At 41.4% G+C, this 19,824-nt stretch overlaps 1 protein-coding gene and 1 long non-coding RNA gene across 10 annotated transcripts in view; one reads left to right on the plus strand and one right to left on the minus strand.

The window, feature by feature from the left end:
* The window catches only part of TBC1D14 (TBC1 domain family member 14), a 113,891-nt gene that overhangs the window by 6,639 nt on the left and 87,428 nt on the right, over positions 1–19,824 (minus strand). For 7 of the 9 annotated variants that reach the window (XM_019479419.2, XM_019479408.2, XM_059721556.1 and 4 more), the window contains 7 exons: positions 17,955–18,061; positions 16,839–16,919; positions 15,182–15,276; positions 13,591–13,662; positions 11,276–11,404; positions 9,189–9,298; positions 372–630 (listed from right to left, as the gene is read on the minus strand). In XM_019479419.2, coding sequence (XP_019334964.2) covers positions 372–630; positions 9,189–9,298; positions 11,276–11,404; positions 13,591–13,662; positions 15,182–15,276; positions 16,839–16,919; positions 17,955–18,061 — 853 coding nt within the window. The remainder of the gene's footprint in view (positions 1–371; positions 631–9,188; positions 9,299–11,275; positions 11,405–13,590; positions 13,663–15,181; positions 15,277–16,838; positions 16,920–17,954; positions 18,062–19,824) is intronic. The other 2 variants (XM_019479434.2, XM_019479429.2) reach the window with 2 other exon arrangements.
* Positions 3,413–5,504, plus strand: LOC109281128 (uncharacterized). Its single transcript, XR_002087683.2, has 2 exons — positions 3,413–3,549; positions 5,113–5,504. It is a non-coding gene; the product is annotated as an uncharacterized LOC109281128 (long non-coding RNA).

A 19,824-nucleotide genomic window follows, 5' to 3' on the forward strand; every position in this document is an offset into this window, starting at 1 on the left:
TTCCTACAGAATTCAGCCATCAACTTCTACCACAAAGTTCTGATGTTTAACTGAAAAGTAACACTAAATTTGAGTCTTCTTTAACCTCCTTAGTAGGAGAAAGAAATAAAAATGATATGGCACCACTGCTGTTCAAGCTGGGATCCACTACAACCATCTACTGACTACCATCCACCACCAGTTTCCCAGGGGAAAAAATGCTCAGGGCAGCCCTTTTCCTGACTAGCTGCCTGCCAGCATCACAGAATGACCTGCAGATTCCTCAGCCTAACCCAACCATAACATGTGCCCTTTGGACTCCTACATGTTCTCTCCTTCCTGCATCTGAAGAGTCACTGGTTAAAGGAGGCAGACACTCAAATGCTCTTTACCTGAGCCCACTTTTTGTTTCTGCTTTGTATCTGAATTGCAGCAATAGATGTGAAGAATTCTTCTGAAGGCAAATCCTCTGGTAACTTTGTTAGGAATTGAGCTATATGAATGAAGTCCATTTTGGTCAAAATATCTTCAAAAAGTTTTAGTATTCCCAAGGCCGTACGGAAAAGGAACTCCTCTCCATCACGGCAGAATACGTCCCAGACACGACATGCCAGGTCTAGTGGCAAAGATTTGCTGTACAATGTGAATATCCTGAAAAGAAAGGAAAATCTTTAGAAATAAGCTGAAGGAAAATCTTCAGGACATAAGCAATGTTCAAAGGAAACCATCACAAGGCTCTGAAAAAAGTCAAAACTTGGTACTGATCAGGTACTGCCCAACAGAATGGTTCACTTCTATTTGGTATTTTATACTGATCAGCAGTGAATATTTACTATGTGAGCTACTCAAAATAAAGAACAGGTGCACTGGTAAAGAAGATTAAGCACCTCGCTATTAATCCAGGGTCACAAATTCAAGCCTAACTGCAGATTTGCACCTCAAGTTGCCCTCTAGTAGGCCCAACTGTAAGTGGATACTGGTAATTTGGGTTGTGGAGTTAAAGGTAGTCAGACATGACACTAAACACTTAATGCCCTTGCATGCAATGGCTACATAAATCAGTATGCTTGACCACACTAGCACCTAAACTCCAGACAGACCTTAAACCTCATTGTATTTCACAGCGTACAAGTCAAGTTTTGAAGCCCAATTTTTAACTCTTAAAAATCAACCTCAACTTATACACCATATCACCATCCCTGTGAGCGGCACCACTTAAAGGGGATGCAGACGGGCTCAGTGTTTGGCTGGCACGGCCCCATCCCTTATGAGCAGTACCACCTAGGCCGAGCCAGCCAAGCACTGAGCCCAGCGCCACTAGTAGGGGACAGTGATATGCTGTATAAGTTAAGGTTGAGTTTTAAGGGTTACAAATTGGGCTTCAAAACTTGACTTACATTGTGAAATATAGTACTCAAAATATTGGTCAACACAGCGTACAAGTTGATCTCATATTTTTGATCCAAAAAGTTAGATCAACTTATACACTATAAAATTCCTAACTTTTTCAATCAGAAAAATGGGGGGTTGACTTATACACCATGAAATACAATGAAATACAATGAAATGCAATACTAAAAATGTGCTGATATAAACATATAGAAAGGCTCATGTCCTTTCTCTTAAGGATGCACCATTCACAAAGAGAAAGAGCACACACAGGGATGAAATATATAAACAGAGAGGTAGGGTGATAACAGGCACATCTTCTAAATTCTGTCTATCCCCCACCATAACCCCAACATCTCTCTCCTTCATGGAGTGAGCAATTAGGCTTGAGGTCCAGGTCAGAGGAAAGACACTGAATATGGAGATGGCCGCAGGAAAACTAACAGCATTAGTTGATGAAATACAAGGGTGAGCATGGCCTGGTATAGCCTGCAGAATCTTGACCCATGGAAAACTTGACAATGCAGAAGAGAAAAGGGAAGATTTTAGAGGCTGTATTCTCAACAAGGTCTGGATGTAAGCATGGAGATGATTAATGAGGAGGCAGCTACAGGAATGGCAAAAGGAGATTCGGACCTGGACAACAGCAGCAACCTCAGAACATAAATAAAAGGCTGTCTTTTAGAAACTGTACATAGGAAGAATGCACAAGATTTGGACATAGGCATGCAGAGTATGAGGGAGAGGTAGAAAGAAGAGCTGAAGCCTATACCCTTAGGATCCCAGCATGACTGACAGGGAAATTAGCTGTAGTTACCAGCAACAGGAAAAATGGGAGAGACTTTTGGAGGAATGATAAATTCAACTATAAGGATATGGCAAGTGATCCACAGATGGACTGAAGGGAGATTTGCAAAACACTGGTAGAAGATGGTAGTTCAAGCTGTGCAAGTAGATGAAGATGACCAGAGTACAACAACCAACTGAGGGAGGAACTTCTTTTCTATTACTGAAACCACAAGTTTTTTTTAGTTTTCAAAGCACTTGGGGACCTCACTGCCTGGCCAGAATATTGACTCTTACAGTAAGAAGCAACAGTACAACAACTCCTTCCTACTCCCAACAGCTCTGGAGGGCACTGATTCACACAACTATAATCATAACAGCAACTGAAAGCAAGTCCCAGGGATCACGCAATATCATACTGGAATACAGCTAATTCTAAAAGCAGTATTTCATGTTATGTCACTCCTCGTTCCAACTTCCAACTACACCAGTGCTCGGAGTACTGCTACAGCCACACGCAGACATTTTTCTAGCATTCTGACGGCTAGCAAAATAACTGAATACAACTCAAGTGTATTCACTTCTCGGCCTTTTGGCTCAGATCAAAAATGTGTAGTTCCCTGTGAGCGAGCTGCTGCAAAAGAAACTCACCAGCAGAGGTCAGCAAGCCACCATCTAAACAAAACTCTAAAATCAATTTCCCCCATTCCCACACATTTACCTTGAAGAATTTCTGTGTACTGTTACACAGTAGTTGCCTCTTGAATACTATCTGATGTAATGTTTCTACAGGAAGCTGATCCTTCACTTAAACGCCAGTACAATCAAATGTACCAAAAAACAAAATCTCCCCTTTTCAAATAAGTCTATTCGCTTTGCTGTTTTGTCACCAGACAGCATGGGGGGCTACCACCCCTTTTTAAATCTACTGACTGCTTGGGGGCTGGCTGTGGTGTTGTAGATTTTATACCACTATAGATTTTACGCCTCTCCACCCCTTCCAAGAACGTGTTATGATATGGGGCGCTGTGCGACAGAATTGCTATGCTCTGCCATCTGCGTATATGAGCAGATACTTGCTTTCTAAACAAGATAAATATGGTTTTACAGTGCAGTATAATAGTGAAACAATTAAATAGCTCTGAAGCCTTCTTAAGTCACCAGGTGGCACAACAACTGTGCTTAGTCAGCTAGCAACTGGCATTTTAAAGCTGGACTTGTTCATTTGTTTTGTCTTATTCATTGCTTCAGCCCTTAGTTGCGTAACTCATGTGCAAAATAACTGCAGCCATGCAGGAAGTTAAACAATCACAGCAAGTTTTCAACTCTCTGCCCTCAAGCAACCCTCCACTGAAGAAAAGTTTTATTTTTCACTCTACGGAAAGAAGACTAGTCGTAAGTCACATTGGGTATCTTTGTAACTTGCAAGGAATTCGGTTAATCAGTTCTTATTTGCACCAGTCTGAAGTTAAATGTATAAACCTTTGGGTACTGAGATTACACCCCATGCCATAGAGCAGGGGGTGGCTAACTTGTGGCACAGACACCACAAGTGGTACAGGTAGGCTGTGTGTATATCATACAGCAGATAGGATAGGAAGCAGAAAGCAGAGCAGCAGATGGGGCAGGGGAAGGGGTCAGAGTGGCACATGGGGAGAGTGCCAGTGTGGCATGCCTGCCAAAAAAGTTGGCCCTCACTGCAATGAATTAAACAGTGCATTAGTAAGAGGTACTTAGATTTAACACAGATACTACAAATACTCCATTACAACTATTACAGAATGTCAAACATTATTTTGGTTGTTGGAAATCCCAGATACTGTTCAGAAACTCAGCCAATTTACTCTGAGTTACAATAACAAAGCAGTGCTGCCAGCTATGCCAATACTTTTCTGCACTCAAATGCTAGGATATCTGGATAGGCTGTGGCCTTATTAGGGTGTTTTTTCCCCTTCTTTGTAAGATCTTACTGACAAGGAAGAGCTATTGAATATGGGAATGTCAGGAGTGAGAAAGGGGATGTAAATGCAGTTTTGGGATGCTAGCAGCAGGAATCAGAAAAGGACAAAGCAGCACAGCCCCTGCCCCTTTCAGTTCAGCTATGAACAAAAGGTGGTGTAATGTAGGTTATGGGATGGCAGACTGACTCTGTGATAACACAACAGAAGAATGCAGGTATCATGACTGACCTGAAAAAAAAAAAAAATCACCAGAGCAGTAGTCAGTGTTATTGGCAGGGTACACACATATGGAACACAGCCCAATGCTCCTTTATTCAAAAAGTTTTATACACTTCATAACAGGCCTGAAAACTGGTATGCCACATTTCTGGCTGACACTGAACTAAGGAATGGTTAGCTCTCTTACATGCTCTTGTGCAGCTTAACATATATTACAAAATAAGAAGATAGGTGCTTTTTTCATTTATAAAGAGTGACTTGGATTATAGGATTTAATGTGTTTGAGTTATCTGCTGCTTTAGTATTTGAGGATCCATCCAGCCTCCTTTCGTCTCTGACCATTACTTCTCCCTCAGCGTACAGCATCTTGTATTTATTTGGATTCATAGCTCTCAACCTTTTCAGATGAGGCAGCCCTCCATAACTTTTGTAAATTAAGCAGCACACCATTTCAAAAACTAATTTATTTAGTACAATGCTTACTTCCTTGCAGAGGAGCTGGGCACTGGAGGAGGAGGGGGGGGAAATTGGCCAGGCCCCAGAACCCTGGTTGAGACTCACCGGTTTAGACTGTGAACTTTTGTGGGGAAAGACTTATGTCTTCCTACATGCTCCAACAATACTGACTAGGTTAACGTCCTCCCCATTCTGCACAGGGCCTTTAGTGGTTTCTGGACCACTTTTAGTGGTTACAAACCATCCCTCAGGATAGCACATTTTTCACAACACTATTAACCAAATAATAAAATGTCTAAGAAACCATTCTTCTTCCTTTTAGGTCTGGGGAAGGAACAAATGTACCCACAGGACACTTTGACCAGTCTTTTCTATACATCAATTCCTCGACAGCAGGCCCATAGGCTGTGTTGCCTACGTGTGTGGTGGTCAGGGCACTACACTGAAACATTCCACACTCACTGTGCACACCATCTCCCACGTGTGGTTGGCTTAGTACAGCACCAAGCACAGGCAAGTAAGCTCCAAGAGCATTATGCTGGTGACACTACTGCTGCTTTTCCATGGGGAGGGGGTGAGGGGATGATACTGCATGGTCCAAGTGGTTCATAGGACCTGCACCAGAGTGACACAGACATGTCCTCAGTCTCACAGAATACATTTTGACCTGTGACATTTAGAAGACAGTAAAACTTTAAATGTGTTGCTTCCTGACTTGTTTCTAAATGGTTAAAAGGGCGCTTCAGAAAACTGGTTATTGCCAAACCAGTAATTTTCTTGACTCCAGCATCACCAGGATGACATAAGGAAGCAGCACAGTCTGTAGTGATGGAACTACAGCCTTCAATACAAGGGAGTCTAGTGACAGCAATCCCAATCAACCAGCTCTAACACATTCACCAGAATCTCCATGATTGAATTATCATCTGAGTTTGGGTGGTCCCCTCTCCAAGAGGGAGGCCTACATTTCCAACAATACTGGACCCGCTGCAAAGAGCTGAAGGAGAACAGTCTCTCTAGTGTCTTCTGCCCTCTTCAAATGCTTTGTCCATTCAAGTCATCTTATTATTCACCTTCTTCCCACCTGGAGGGCACTACTTAGTAAATTGATAGATTCAGCAGAACAAGAGAAGTTTACATGACATCTACTTTTTACTATACTAAATAGTACATCTGTTGTATACCCTTTAAAAATGTGAGAAAAAAAAATGGTCATTTAACATTGAATACAAACTTCCATACATTATAAAGTGATCTGTAATTCTATCAAATTAAATTAATGACGTAGATGTAATGCCAACGTAACACCATGTAACTGCAAACAACCAGGAGGCAGCAGTCAGTCCATCGATATAAAAACTTCACCATCACAATCTTCCCTAAATGAGGAGGCTGAGCTAAAACAGGTTATATGAAGCACTAGGAGGCCACAGATGCTGGAAATTGTCATTTACAAACCTTTAATGTTGCTGAAAAGGCCTTGTAGAGGATGAGGGGGAGGAAGGAGAATAGTTGACTAAGTGCTGAACGCACCTCTAACAGAACTAGTTAAAGCTGCTCTAAGCGATGACCAAAAGGGGGTTGTTCAAGAGCACTGTATTACTTCTAAGGTCTCTTTGGGTTTGAACGTGTTGCTACTTATGCAACCTCATGTAAAATCTCTCTCGCATTTGATCTTTTTGCGTTTTACCAAATTAATAGTTGCAGCGCTCCGAATTTCTCAGTAAGTTCTGGTCGAAAGCAAATATTCTTTTAAAAAAGAAGTACATGATTCTTGGCAGGAGTTACTGAAAATGATTCCCTCTAGTTTTGCAGTAATAAATGATTTACTTAATAAGAAACTTGGATGTGTTAAGTAGTAAGACGTGCAGTAGATGTCATGTCACACATTTATAGAACCAGTATTTCTGGTCCTTTTATTAAAGGAAACAGTACTTATTTTAAATAAAGTGACCTTTGAAAGACACACTCAATTAACTACAGAGTACAGTGGTAAAATTTTGCTGTCAGTAGCTGTGAATTATGGTTGAGGGGAGGGAGCTGTTTTTTTTGTTTAATTCTCTACCAATTGAAACAAGCTGACTTCAAGATTACAGCGTCTTTATACTCCAGTCCATATGCATGCACAATAAAATCCCTTGGAATTTCTTGGAACACATTCCTTCAACAGAGGCGCTAGACTTAAATAACATATCAACATGTCCTGTGGCACTGAATTACATGAAGCAGCACAAAGAGGCCAACCTATTCAATTCTAATTAGAGCATTTGAGCAAGATGGTTTCCCAGCAACTATGATGTTTAACACAGTACTGGAATCACACCAGAGTTGGCACCAATTGAGATTTTATGCTTCCCAGGAATCATGCCAGACGCTTTAATACTAGCACAGATTGCTATGGATCCCAGAACAAATATTCATTCATACAGAAGCGATGTTGTGCTGTGAGAGCAGCTTCAAGGAGATTGTTAAATGCCAACTGAAAAGCCTGTCTATTCAGAGAATTTAGAGGCAGCACAGTCAGTCAGAATCATACAAAAGTTATAGAAAAGTAGGACTGGAAGGGACCTTGGGAGGGCATCTTGTTCAATCCTCTACTCAAGGCAGGATCATCCCTAACTAAACCATGCCAGTTGCATTAACCTACTCTTCAAAACTTCCAAAGATAGAGATCCCATAACTTTTCTGGATGAAGACAAGTAACAACTGAAAAATTTCCAAGTGAAACACTTAGAAACGTTTCAAAAGGGAAACATTCCAGAAAAAAGAGACATGTACCCCAGCTGAGACATTTCAAAATGTTAAAGCCTCCTCTAGTGCCAGACAAGGGATGCTAGAGTAAAAGCTGCATCGTAAGTATGGATACCGATATCTTGACAATTAGACCCTTCCCAGGATCTAGGGTGGTACATGCAACCACTGGTACTTTGCTGTGTGAACAGAGCTTCTGGTCATGCCTGTGAGACTGATTTGCTCAGTTCTCCTTTCCTAACTTTCATGCTACATTCCACTGCCCCATGTGCTGCTGGGGTGCTCTACCTGTATGCCTTGCACCTACTCACGCAGCAAGGGGCAGCTACCAGATTTTCCATCGAGGCAGATTCAAATGTGGATAAGCAGAGATGCAAATCCTAATACATAGCTGCATTGTGAAGTAACACATGGACATGACCATAGTAAAAATGAACTAACCAGACAGAACTGGAGATGAGATGGAAACAAGACTGCCTTTAGTGTGGGCAGGTCTGGAGTCATCATTACTGTTTAAATGCATTTTTTATGTTGGAGTTTTGAAACAAAAGTTCTGGCATAAATGTAAACTAGGGGTGCACCAATAAAGATTTTGGGCCAATATCAATGGCCGATTTTTAACCAGCCATATCAGCCAATCTCGATCCAATTGCTGATATGCAACCTGACAGCTTGGAGAGCTGGTAGGTCTGTGGGGAGAAAGGGGCAAGGGGTGGGGAGGGAAAGGGCATGGGTGGGCAGACTGAGGCCCCTGCAGTGAGGTAGGGAACGGCTCCTGCCACTGTGTGTAGCCTCGGGGGAGGCACGGAGGGCATGTGCCCTGGATCCGTGTGCGGGGCAAAGGCAGGCTGCCACTGAGTGCTCAGGGCCCAGCCTCTTCCCAGTGGGGGTGCTGGGCCAGAGCTGTGCTTTGGGGCAGGCAGGGGGCAGGGCAGGTGGTGGTGGGACTGGGATGGCACTATGGGGGGGGGGGGTGTGCACTATAGCCAGCCCAAAATTTGCCATAGCCTCCCGTAACTCCCCCCTCCCAGCGCTGCTGCCACCTACCCAGCCCTGAGTGCAGCCCCAGCCCAGTTCCCTCCGCTGGGAAGAGCCTGGGGCCCCAAGCACACAGTGGTAGTCTACCTCACGCAGACCTGGGTAGGCACATGCCCCCCATGCCTCCCCCAGGGTGCATGCAGTGATGGGAGCTACCCTCTCCCCCTGCACCCCCCAGACGAGCCATGGCTACATCCCACACCCTGCCCCACCCCGGCTGGGCAGTGCTTGCCCCTGCTCCACTCCCTCCCTCACCGTGGAGGCCTCGATCTGCCCTCCTCATTCCCCTTCCCCCCCCCACCAAAGGCTTACTGGCTGGACACTGCTCTCCTGGCTGCATGCATGCTGTGGCTGTGCACATCCACATGGCATTTATTGGTGACATTATTGACCACATCAGTCCAAAAAAGCTGATTACCGATAATGTAAATTTTCCTTTTATTAGTGCCAAATACGATATGGACCAATGTACTGGTACACTTCTAATGTAAAAACTTAAACACTAACCTGCCCTCAGTGAATTTTATGAGCACATTGTCTATTTTATAAACGTGCATGTACAGCTGAAAGTCAGAGTGTACATTTATAAGCCTACTCTAACAGTCTTACCAATCAATAAGATAGATGTCTGGCGTCAAGTTGTTTTTCTTGAAGTGAGCGAACAACTTTGGCAGATTTTCTTCAAAAAACACTTCAAATGCTGCAAAATAGGTCAACATCTGGGAAAATATGAAGGGGAAAATTATCAATGTAGGTATCAGTTAACTGTTTAATAATAGTAAGAATGTTCATTTCAAGAGCGCAGACTCAGCAAGAGATACTGAAATTAAATTCTACTGTACAGCACACAGCCATGCATTTACAAAGGATGTAAGCACCTGCATGTACACGTGTGAGCTGCATTCTGTATATGCAGCTGAAATTGCTCAATGAACCAATAACAGCTTTGGACGTTGGCCAGTTTTCTTTAAAAATGGAAACAAACCTACCAACAGGTGAAGTAAGCAATTTACTGATTATTGCTCTTCAATGTAGTACATGTTTATGATATCTTAAGGGTGCTTCATGGGAATAGCCTTATATTAGAAGAAATTAATGTCAAGGCCAAAGAGTTCATAAAAATAAGTTAGGGTTGTAGGCACCACCACGCCTTATAAAGGAGGTTAAGCATCATTTGGATCCTAAAAGAGTAAAGGCAAAGGTTGCACAATTAATCAACCTAATACTTAGGTCTGATTCCTGTCAGCCCCCTTCCCTATCCTTTGAAATTAAGGACCCCCAAATTGTGAAATTTTTCATTAAATAGTCACAATTTAGTGACAAAGTATAAGATTTAAGATGTGCTGCCAAACTGCTAAAGAGTCAAGCTGGCAAACAGTCAAAAACCAAGAACTTTCAGTTCTTTTCCTGGCCTCTTCCATCAGTTTTCAGCAAGACTTCTTATCCCCAGAACCACCAATACCACAGCAGAAATGGGAAGGAAAGGTTGAGATTCTAAACATAACAATGTAAGATGTTCCAGAGACAAAACATCTTGCTGGTATGTCATAACAGAATGGGGAAATGGGACTGAAGCTCCCTTCTGAACAATCTGACATACTTATTTCCTTTGGATTTCTGGTATATTTTTCTATTCTTCCATGTGCATTCTTCAGCTTTTCTGGAGCAGGGCCAGACCTGGAGCAGTGGGGAGGGGGGTGGGGGTGTACAGCAGGCAGGGGCCCACTCTACGCACCCCTCCCCTGCTGTTATTCTTGATGGGCAATTTGCTAGTTTTAAATTTATCTTCATCCAAGCTGCTTAACAAGTTTTTAAATGGAGACTATTAGACCAAGCCATTCTACTGTAGTGATGTATTTCACTGACTGCAACTGGGCAGTTACACATCACTCTCCTACAATAGTGCTGGGAGGAAGGAAATGCAGTTAGTCATTCCAATAGTGACCAGTTCTGATGCCAAAACAGTAGGATTGTTGTTCCTATTATCTTTATTGTTACCCACTTGAACTCTTATGAAATAAGCCTTGCTGTTCCTGTAAATATACTCTTTGCTTAAAAAGGACAGCAGAAGAGTAACACATTACTGGATATTTCTTTTAGTAAAATGCTTTTCAAAAGCTCATGAGGCAGTTACAGCAGAGTTTTCACAACCTGAAAGAAGACTGCAAACTCTGTCTGTCCATACTGTAATGCACGCAACACCTGTGAGAGCCAGGTACCTTGATTACCTTTGGAAGTTGGAGAATTAGATATTTACTTCCTTTTTCTTCTTTGAAATCCCAGAGAATGCAAAAAAAACTAAGAGGAAAACGGGAAAGCTGCTTCTCACCATATAACATCAGTAGACTTTAACAACCTAGTATGCTGAAAAATAAAAAATAAAAAAAAAATGCCTTCAAATCCCTTTTTGTAAAGCTGGAAGGGTTTGGGTTTTTTTTCCTGGCTCCCGGCTAACAATGCGCAAGTTAAATCAGAGCTGCCAAACTACTCATAATGGCACATCACACACTACTCGGCACCTGAAGTATTTTATTTGGTTTTCCTTTTCAGTAAGTTTTAATTTTAATTTGTTGCTTTAAAGAGTTCCAGCTGACTTATTTTTCCAACAGATTTTAAAGCACAGCTGATGTTCATTTGTATCTGAATAGGTCTAGAAGCATAAGCATGAAGAGACTGCAGTTTTCCTGCTTACTTACAAGGCCATGGTCCACTCGAAAAAATGCCATCTGACAAGGTTTATTCAAAAGGTTAGAAAAAGCAATGAAGGCATCAGCAGTATCCAAATTCAAGATCAATACTGCTGCTATGAATGACATGCCCTGTACCTAAGAAAAAAAAAAAAAGAAAAAAAAGAAAAAAAAAGAAAAGGAGAAATGATGAGTAACCTACTTTTTCCAAGAATGCAGTCTCACCATTTGTGTGATGATGCACACATTGGCCCCAAGTTATTTTCTGAATCTTCCAGAAAGATAACCCTATTGAAGCTCTCAAGGCACCCACTGTTCAGAAAAGAGGTTTCAACAAGGCACCATGTCAGTTCCTTCCATTCAATAGAGGTCTTACAGTACAATTTTGAGTAAGAGGAAGAATAACAGTATATATTAGTCTGCAGAGGAAAGTCTTCAAAACCAGTTAATTCTAGGTGTGCTTTCTTCTGAGATGACTTCTGCATATTCTCAGTTTCAAGAAGCTAAACTGAAGGGTTCTAATTAAGCAAAGACTGATCTCCTAAAACATAGCTAGATATTGCATTCAGAGACAATATTGCATAAATGTATAAACAGAACCACAAGTGGTAACCCTATGCATTTTGATAATGGAAACACTACAGACATGCCAAGGTTATCTTATCCTATCCTTATCTTACCCTGACTCTCTGGTCAGCAAAAAAGACAAGGACATTCTTATCCATTTCCCTGCTACTATCACAGTGAAACAGACAGTCAGTTTTATGTAAGCCACTGCAAGGCTCTGTGAACTGGAATGGAAACATTCTTAGTTTCAGTCTGAATCCCATATTAAAAAAATCACTTAAAGTTTCTCATGAACTAGAAACACTGCTCAGAAACCTGCAACTATATGTATCGGTTTTCTTGTAGAGAAGACAACAAACATGAGCGCCAGGAGCTAATTTAACATGTTTTCCTCGATTCCCTTTGTGATTTTTTTTGCTTCATTTCTTTGCAGTGTGGAGCAGTTACTATTGGCTGCTGGTTACTAGAGATGAGTTAACCAAGACATGTGACCCAGATCTGCCGTATTGTCTCCCACCCCTAAGTTTCAGTTCACTATGTTAAAGCCCCTAAAATGTCCAACTAAGTTTTCAACCCTGCCTGACTTGTCTGACAGAGAAGCCAAAAGATGCCTTTCATTGAATCCAGGGACTTCTTAAGACCTCGGTGAGAAAGGCATGGAGCTTCTGCTACCTATCCACATGGCCCTGTGCTGTGAAGGGTATACACATGGATTGGAGGAATAGCTTCCTCGGGAATATTTCTGGCTTTGAACATTAACACTTCCTCTACCCCTAACCTCCCCAAAATAAATTACTTTAGAATCAAAAGGCAGAGTGACTGTTCTGAAACAACAAACTTCAGAACATGATTTCTTGTTTCTTGCAGAACAAAAAAAAAATCATCCACAAACTACACTGTGTTAAGGATGGTCTCAAAGACTTATCACATTACCTGGACTAACTCTCGTAAGATTTATATTTTTCAAGGGATAACTGCTTTGTTTATTCCCTTTGATCTCTCTGACTCATCTCTGCAACGCTCAGCAGTTCCCCTTTCCCTACCCTCTGCATTTGAATACCCTTATTCTGTTCTGTTTAGTACTCCTCCTCTCTGCAAGACCATGAATCTGACAAAGCAGATTGCAAAAGTTCAAGCTTCTCTGAGTTAGTTTCTAAGGTGCCACTCTACCCTGCCTTCTGCCTAACTTCAGGCTAACATGGCTGACTATTTCGCTCTAGAACCAAAGAAAGATTCCTATACCCACAGCAGCCATGGAAAAAAGACTAGTAGAGTAGGAACCATGCTGTCCTTTCATAACGTCTGCTCTGAACATCTGGTGGTAGTGTGAAGGCCAGCAGCCCTACAGGCCCTGATTTACAGAATGTTTCAGAAGAACACGGCACAAGCGTAAGTGCAAGTCATTCTGAAGAAGAGACTAAATTTAAACAGCCTGTCATCTCAGTAGGATTACAGCAAAAGTACAGTGCATAGTTAAGTCATTACTCTGAACTATAAGTTGTTTTGGAGTGCAATCTTCAAACATTTAAAAGCGTAACACAGACTCTTAGTATTGTGTTACAAGACAAAGCTAGCAATGTAACCATAAAATGTACATGCACATGTCCCTGACAGATGTTTTGGATAAAAATAAACGCCACAAAGTAACCAGAATGCAAAGCAAAGACAAAGTCCCACAAAATCATTTTAGAGCAGTCTAGCAAGTGAACAGAAAACACTTCCACCCCACATAAAACACAAGGAAGAACTGCACTTACATAGCCAACATCCGGTCTGTAACAAGTATAGGCTCCTAAAATACTGTGCAACGTGTCATGGTAAGGACCACCCTATAAAATAAAAAAGTGCACAAGAGAAATGTTAAACTGTTTAGGATTTAGATATCTCTTCCATTAAAATTAATTCCCTGGAAGGCTTTGAAACTATCTGACTCTTTCAGAAGAAACTTAGGCTCTTATAAGAAATGCAACCACTTTTCTCACTGATGTTATAAATACACAGTTCAGTCAAAAGGTTAATGACTCACTGAATCCAAATGCAGAAAGACATGCAATAGAAATTCTCCATAGCTTACTGCAGGCTGACCCCGATCAAGAGTCAAATTCTATCTGTTAGATGAGCAGCAATACTGAGCCACAAAGAAAGTGTGAGCACACAAAGGATTACTGCCATGAGTATCAATGTGAAGTGTTAGAAATCGTCATGTATATTTCACTGACCAGTAGAGCTTATTGGGAATTTTCCAGTGAAACAAGCTTTTACTGGGAAATGCTGATTCATCAAAACCCAAAACTTTTCAAGGGAATGTACAAACCAGTTTCAGCAAGGATAGAATATCCTGTTCAAAATGAGAGAACGCAAGACTCACTTGTCATTTTCAGAGTGGCCCAGTACTCTGAGCACTCATTCATAATGTTAAAGACCAACAACGTTCTAGCATTTGGTCTTAACTGGGCAAGGACTTGAATCTAGTCCTTAATCCCAGATCAGTACTTTACCAACCTGGCAGTCGACTCAGTCTCTCCCCACCACTGGCTCAATGAATTATCTATATAGAAAAGGAAGAGGAAAACTGAGGTTTGAAATCCTTGTCTGCGGCAGGCAGAACAAGAACTCAAACCAGGGTCTCCCACATCACAGATGCATGCTCTAACCAACGTGGACTGGCCATGCTGGGATAAGTGGCTGTCAGTCTCTTCGACACTCTAAAACAGGGCTGTCCAACCTCTGAATGGCTGGTGGCCAAAGGCCCCCAAGGCCACCTACCACACATGCCACACACAGTTCAGCCTGCAGGCACTGCAGCACTGGCCCCAACCTGAGCCCCGCAAGCTGCAGACACCCTGGATCTGTTGTTCCACCACCCCACACCTCCCAAAGGAACAGAGACAGGAAGCAGAAGCTTGGAGGCAGAGCCTGGTGACCCTGGAAGCAGCGGCAGAAGAGCATTGGGGGTGCAGCGCCAGTACCAGGAGTTCAGACTTAACCCCTCATGGGCCACATGAAGGCCACCAAAAGGTTAGACAAAAAGACTAGATAGACTGAGAATGTGCTTGAAATCTCAACATTTTCACAGTTTTTCAAACAGCTCTGCTGAGCAGCCTTAAATCATGCTAAAATTCTTTATTATTCAGGCTCTCAAGAACTGAACTTTACCACAGAGGACTCTGACACTGTATACCAGGTATTTAAATACTAACATGCAAGCTGGCATCTATAGTGCAATTCCTGTACACATACTGGTAGGTAAACATGAACCACATCAGGAAAAAAAAAGATTTTTAGTTCTTAAGGATACACTGAAGAAAAAAAAAAAAAGGTGTCTTTTGACAAGTTATTGTCACTTACTTGCTGGAAAATACAGAGATTAGGAAATGTTCTCGAAATGTCCAGTTTTATTAATTCCAAACTTGCTTCTCTATCTGCTGTAGAAAATCCAGCATCTACGGAAATCAAAGTATACAGCTGATATGTTTATTAGAAGTCTGGTCATCCCCCACACATCCCTTAAACAACTCAGCATTTTCAAGGTTCATTCCTCACCATTCAGCTCAGGCCAATACACTATAAACAGGATTACTTGTCCTTAAGCTGATTTACACAGTAAGGAAGGACAGTACTTGATCTTGAAGCAGTCTTATAGTGTTGATTATTCACCATTAAGTATGCATGCATTGCGATAAGGGAGAAGTGCAGGGCTGTAAATTGGTACCCACTGTCAAGTCCAGGGGCATACACAAATCTATGTATTGTATCACTGCTCTGCAGGCCTGTACCACAAGGAGCCTCTCTGGAAGGATTTTGTTTTGGCAGCAGGGAAGGGAACAGAAACAGGGACTGACAACTTTCACCGTATGCCTCCCCTGTGTGTGCATCTTTTTTGGTTGTCACTTATGTTACGTGCAAAAGATAACTGCAGTGATCACATATTACAAACAACTAGAGTAAATCTAGCATTTTAGTGTGTTCATGTTTAAACATAACATGCAACTGCAATACTCCCCAAGCAACTGCTTGTAAGAAGCTTCAAACAAAGCAAACATTGATGTACAGCAACAACTTTCTTTTCTGATATCTAGAAATTCTTTTTGTCATGTGTTTTGGATCAGTGATATCAACTTCTCTCTCTGCTGCCAGGGTTTTTTAAGCAAAGGCCAAAATAGAAGTGCACATGCAGACCTCAAAGGAATAACAGCATTTAAAAGAAATCTAAAATTATATTAGGAACTCTTCACTGGATCCTAATTAGGATGTCTTAAAACTGAGCAGGCACACTCTTCTCAAATGTTTTCAATGGCAAATGCCCACGTATAATATTCTTATGGCTCTGCTCAACACCACTGCTTAACACGGAGGACTATCCTTGTAGAAGAAAATATCTTATTTTAAATGCCCACATGTGTTTATTATCACTCAAGAGAGACTCCTTTTCCCAATGAGCTGGAAAATCTAGACCTGCTGAGTCTGCAGCAATTGCCTTACAGCACTCCCACAGATGCATTGCAGACAAGGTACTCACAAAGCTGCCATGAAACAGAAATTTGCTACACCTAAAAATGTTGAAGAGTTTAGAGTCCCCAGAACTATATACAAGGAGCAAAGCATCTTAAAAGGTGTTACAACTTAAGCACTAACTAAAATGCTACTCATGTAAAATAATAATATACCAATTTTACAAGGCAGAAAAATTGAAAGTTTGTTGTTTTAAAAATTCTAGACTAAAACGAGAAAAGCAGTAAAGTTACAAGGCTTCAATCTTTTGCAAACCATAAAAATGATACAGCTATTTCTAGTTTCCTGTAAAGCTATTTTGAACCTATCCTTTTATCAACTAAAACACTCCATAACTACAGTGCTGTAACATTTCTTCTCTTTTCAAGCTGCATTATTTCACTTGAAACTGTAGGTAACTAAGAGTTGCTTTTACAGAACTATGACTAAATTTTAGTACTGAAAAATAAGGTAAGCCCACAGTAATCACAGAAGTACTAAATACAACACTTACCTTCACACTCTACCTCAGCACCTCCTGTGCTAAGTGACCGCCACTTCTCCTTGGCACGAGCTAGGCAGATATCATAGAGTTCTGAAAAAACAAATCCATTTTTTCATCTAACTCCATTTATTGAAGACATGCCAGAACACTATTCCTAATCATTAGAAAGATCTTTAAAGTATCACTAAAATAAAACAGCTGAACTTCACTGAGGTTAGGGTTCTGGAAGATGCGTCTAAAATCTTTAATGAAGATTTAGTTTTGAACTTCTGTTCTGGGTTATATCCTCCACCATTCAAAACTCCACCCAGAAGAATGACCAATAACAAACCCATCACTTTCATCCTACATCCATTTCTGAGGTGCCAACAACTACATAAATCAGCTACCATCCTACTGTACTGCTATCCTCACCAATAAGCATATGGGAAAGAGGACTAAATTCCAACAGCAGGCTTTGTTTCTAAATTAGTCCCTTCTCTTCCTCATGAGTCCAGTGTCCCATTTAGAATAATAATAATAAAAAAAATGAATCATGCATACTTGTAGGTACTATATAATTAGTGGTAATTGTATGTAATATCTTATTTTCTATTTAAAACGGAGCATTAACTCAGATCTTCTCTATTTAATATCAAATCAGCAAGCAGCAAACACTCTACCACCTTAAGTGACTTAGCAGTAGAATAAAAGCCTGAGGCCACCCACACAATTTACTACCACATAAGGCATAAAAGAAATTGGACATTAATTGGAGGCAAACACAATACATCTGTAATGAAAGCAAAGCATAAGTAACTGTAAGCTCACCCCTTGGTCTTCCCCACCCTATCCTCTAACTCAGGAGCATCAAACTTATACCCACTGTAGAGGGGCAAAGAATTCAGGGTGGGCACCTCCAGCAAAGTATCTGGGCTACAGTAGCCCCTTTGGAGATGAATTTTGGTGGCTGGGGGTTAACCTGCAACAGCTACATTAACTCCCATTGCTGCGGCTTGTCCCACTGCCACAATCAGCCCGTGAGGAGAGAGTAAAGTTTGTCACCCTGCCCCAACTAAACAAGAGTTTCTCCCATTAAAGACTGCACTCCCATAATAATATAGATAGAATTCAAATCAGACTCACCATGAGTTATATTTAACTCATTGCCAATTGCCAAGCTCCAGACTTTGCCTCGCACACTTGGAGGAATACCTTGCCACCACAATTCTCGAACTTTACGGGAACAGCACCTGTTTGAAAAACAAAATGTGTCCTACAAAAGCCGTATTCTGTTGCCCATTGTTGAGGGGAGGTGTTTTGCTGCAGCTGAAAGGTCCAGGTAAGGATGTACATCAGCATGCCAGAGACCTCCAAGAAATCAACAGGGTTTGTTCAATATTCATTCATCATTTGGGGCTTTAATTTGACCTTTAACACAAAAAGTCTTCCTTATCAAACAGAAAGCTTATTTTAACTGGTAACGTGCAACCATAACAGTTGTTCTGCCACTCTACCAGTGACAAAAGACTTGAGGGGTGAGACCTGGGAGGAATAAGAAATGAGAGGACCCTGCTGGTAGCCAGGTAGAAGTCAAAAAACAGGAAAACCCCAGACCTTCAGTATAAAATCCTGATCTAATCCACTTGTAAAAGCTTACCCTCCCCCCCATTCAAGACTACCACACAGATAAGATACATAACTTTCCATAGTTTAATAGCTACAGCTCTCCAGGGATGCACTTTGCAAAGAAACAATAAGCAACACAGCAGGGTGGGGAAAGGACCAGTCAAGCACATTAAGCAGAACAGAAATACAGCGTCCACTGAAGTGATGATCATTAGCCCAAAAGCTACTGCAGGGAAATACAAAGGAGCATCCAACTACCCACGGCAAGGCTGCATTTGAAGGAAAGGAAAGGCCATAACATATCCGTCTAAAAGCATACTGCTGCACTAAATCACTGAGCCAAATGGTTTCATTTTCGTTACTCTCTACCATTTGGCACATTTCTAAGGATCAATTCATTGGCAAGGAAAACTAATGGAGTGTCTGTTCCCTGCTGTCTTCACACAAACTAGAAAATGTCAATCAACAGCTATAATTTAAGTAAAATTTACCAAAGACAAAATTAGATTGTTAAATTATAAACATATATTCATTATTTATTTCTATTTAATTTACTCTTTGAATTCTCCAAACACTATTTCACCATACGCCTTCCATATTTTATCTCACAGCTGCCTGGAACAATTTAATGCCACAACTACAAAGGTCTATGCACGACTCAGTGCTTTGCTTTCCAAACAAGAAAGAAAAAAAAATCAGCCCTAAAAATCCTGTATAGCTGAATACAGGTCTTCAGACACTGGCTGTTTTTTAAGCTTGCCAACTGCCTATACTATGTTTTTTAAAGTGGGTTTTAGTTTTGAAGAGTTTTACTACTGTTTTTCCTAGTTTTCTTTTCCACCACTTGTCACAGGAGACATGTCACACATTTAAATGAGTTACAAGAGTGAGCTTAAATTTATAAACACCCATGAGCATGCACCAGTGGTGCTCAGCCTCCAGCCTGCAGAGCCATGTCATCCAGCCTGTGGGTTTCCCTGTGGGCCCTGAAGTCTGGCAGCACGGGAGTGGTGACAGCATTAATTGCTGCTCCTCTGCTGCCAAATTCCAGACCTGTGAAGAGTCCTGCAAGTGTGGGGCCATATCTGGGTGCACTGGATCACACCTGCAGACTGACCCCTGCCCTGGAGCCAGCCTGTGGACCAACACAGACCTGTGGATCCAGCTGTATAGGTTGAGCACCACTAGTATACAATAGTGAAGGTCAAGGGAGTTTGGCTACAAGTTTCTTGTTTTCCATCATCTTTTTAACAGAGGCCCCTATCACTAAGCACTTCCTTATCTTAGATCATTTCCAAACATCATTTATGTACAGAATATATGGAAATGGTTTGGAAAAGAAAAGGAAAAACAAAAACAGGTCTTAAACTCGCACATTAAAACTGAA

Source organism: Alligator mississippiensis, chromosome 2 (assembly GCF_030867095.1).
Source record: "Alligator mississippiensis isolate rAllMis1 chromosome 2, rAllMis1, whole genome shotgun sequence".
NCBI lineage: Eukaryota > Metazoa > Chordata > Crocodylia > Alligatoridae > Alligator > Alligator mississippiensis.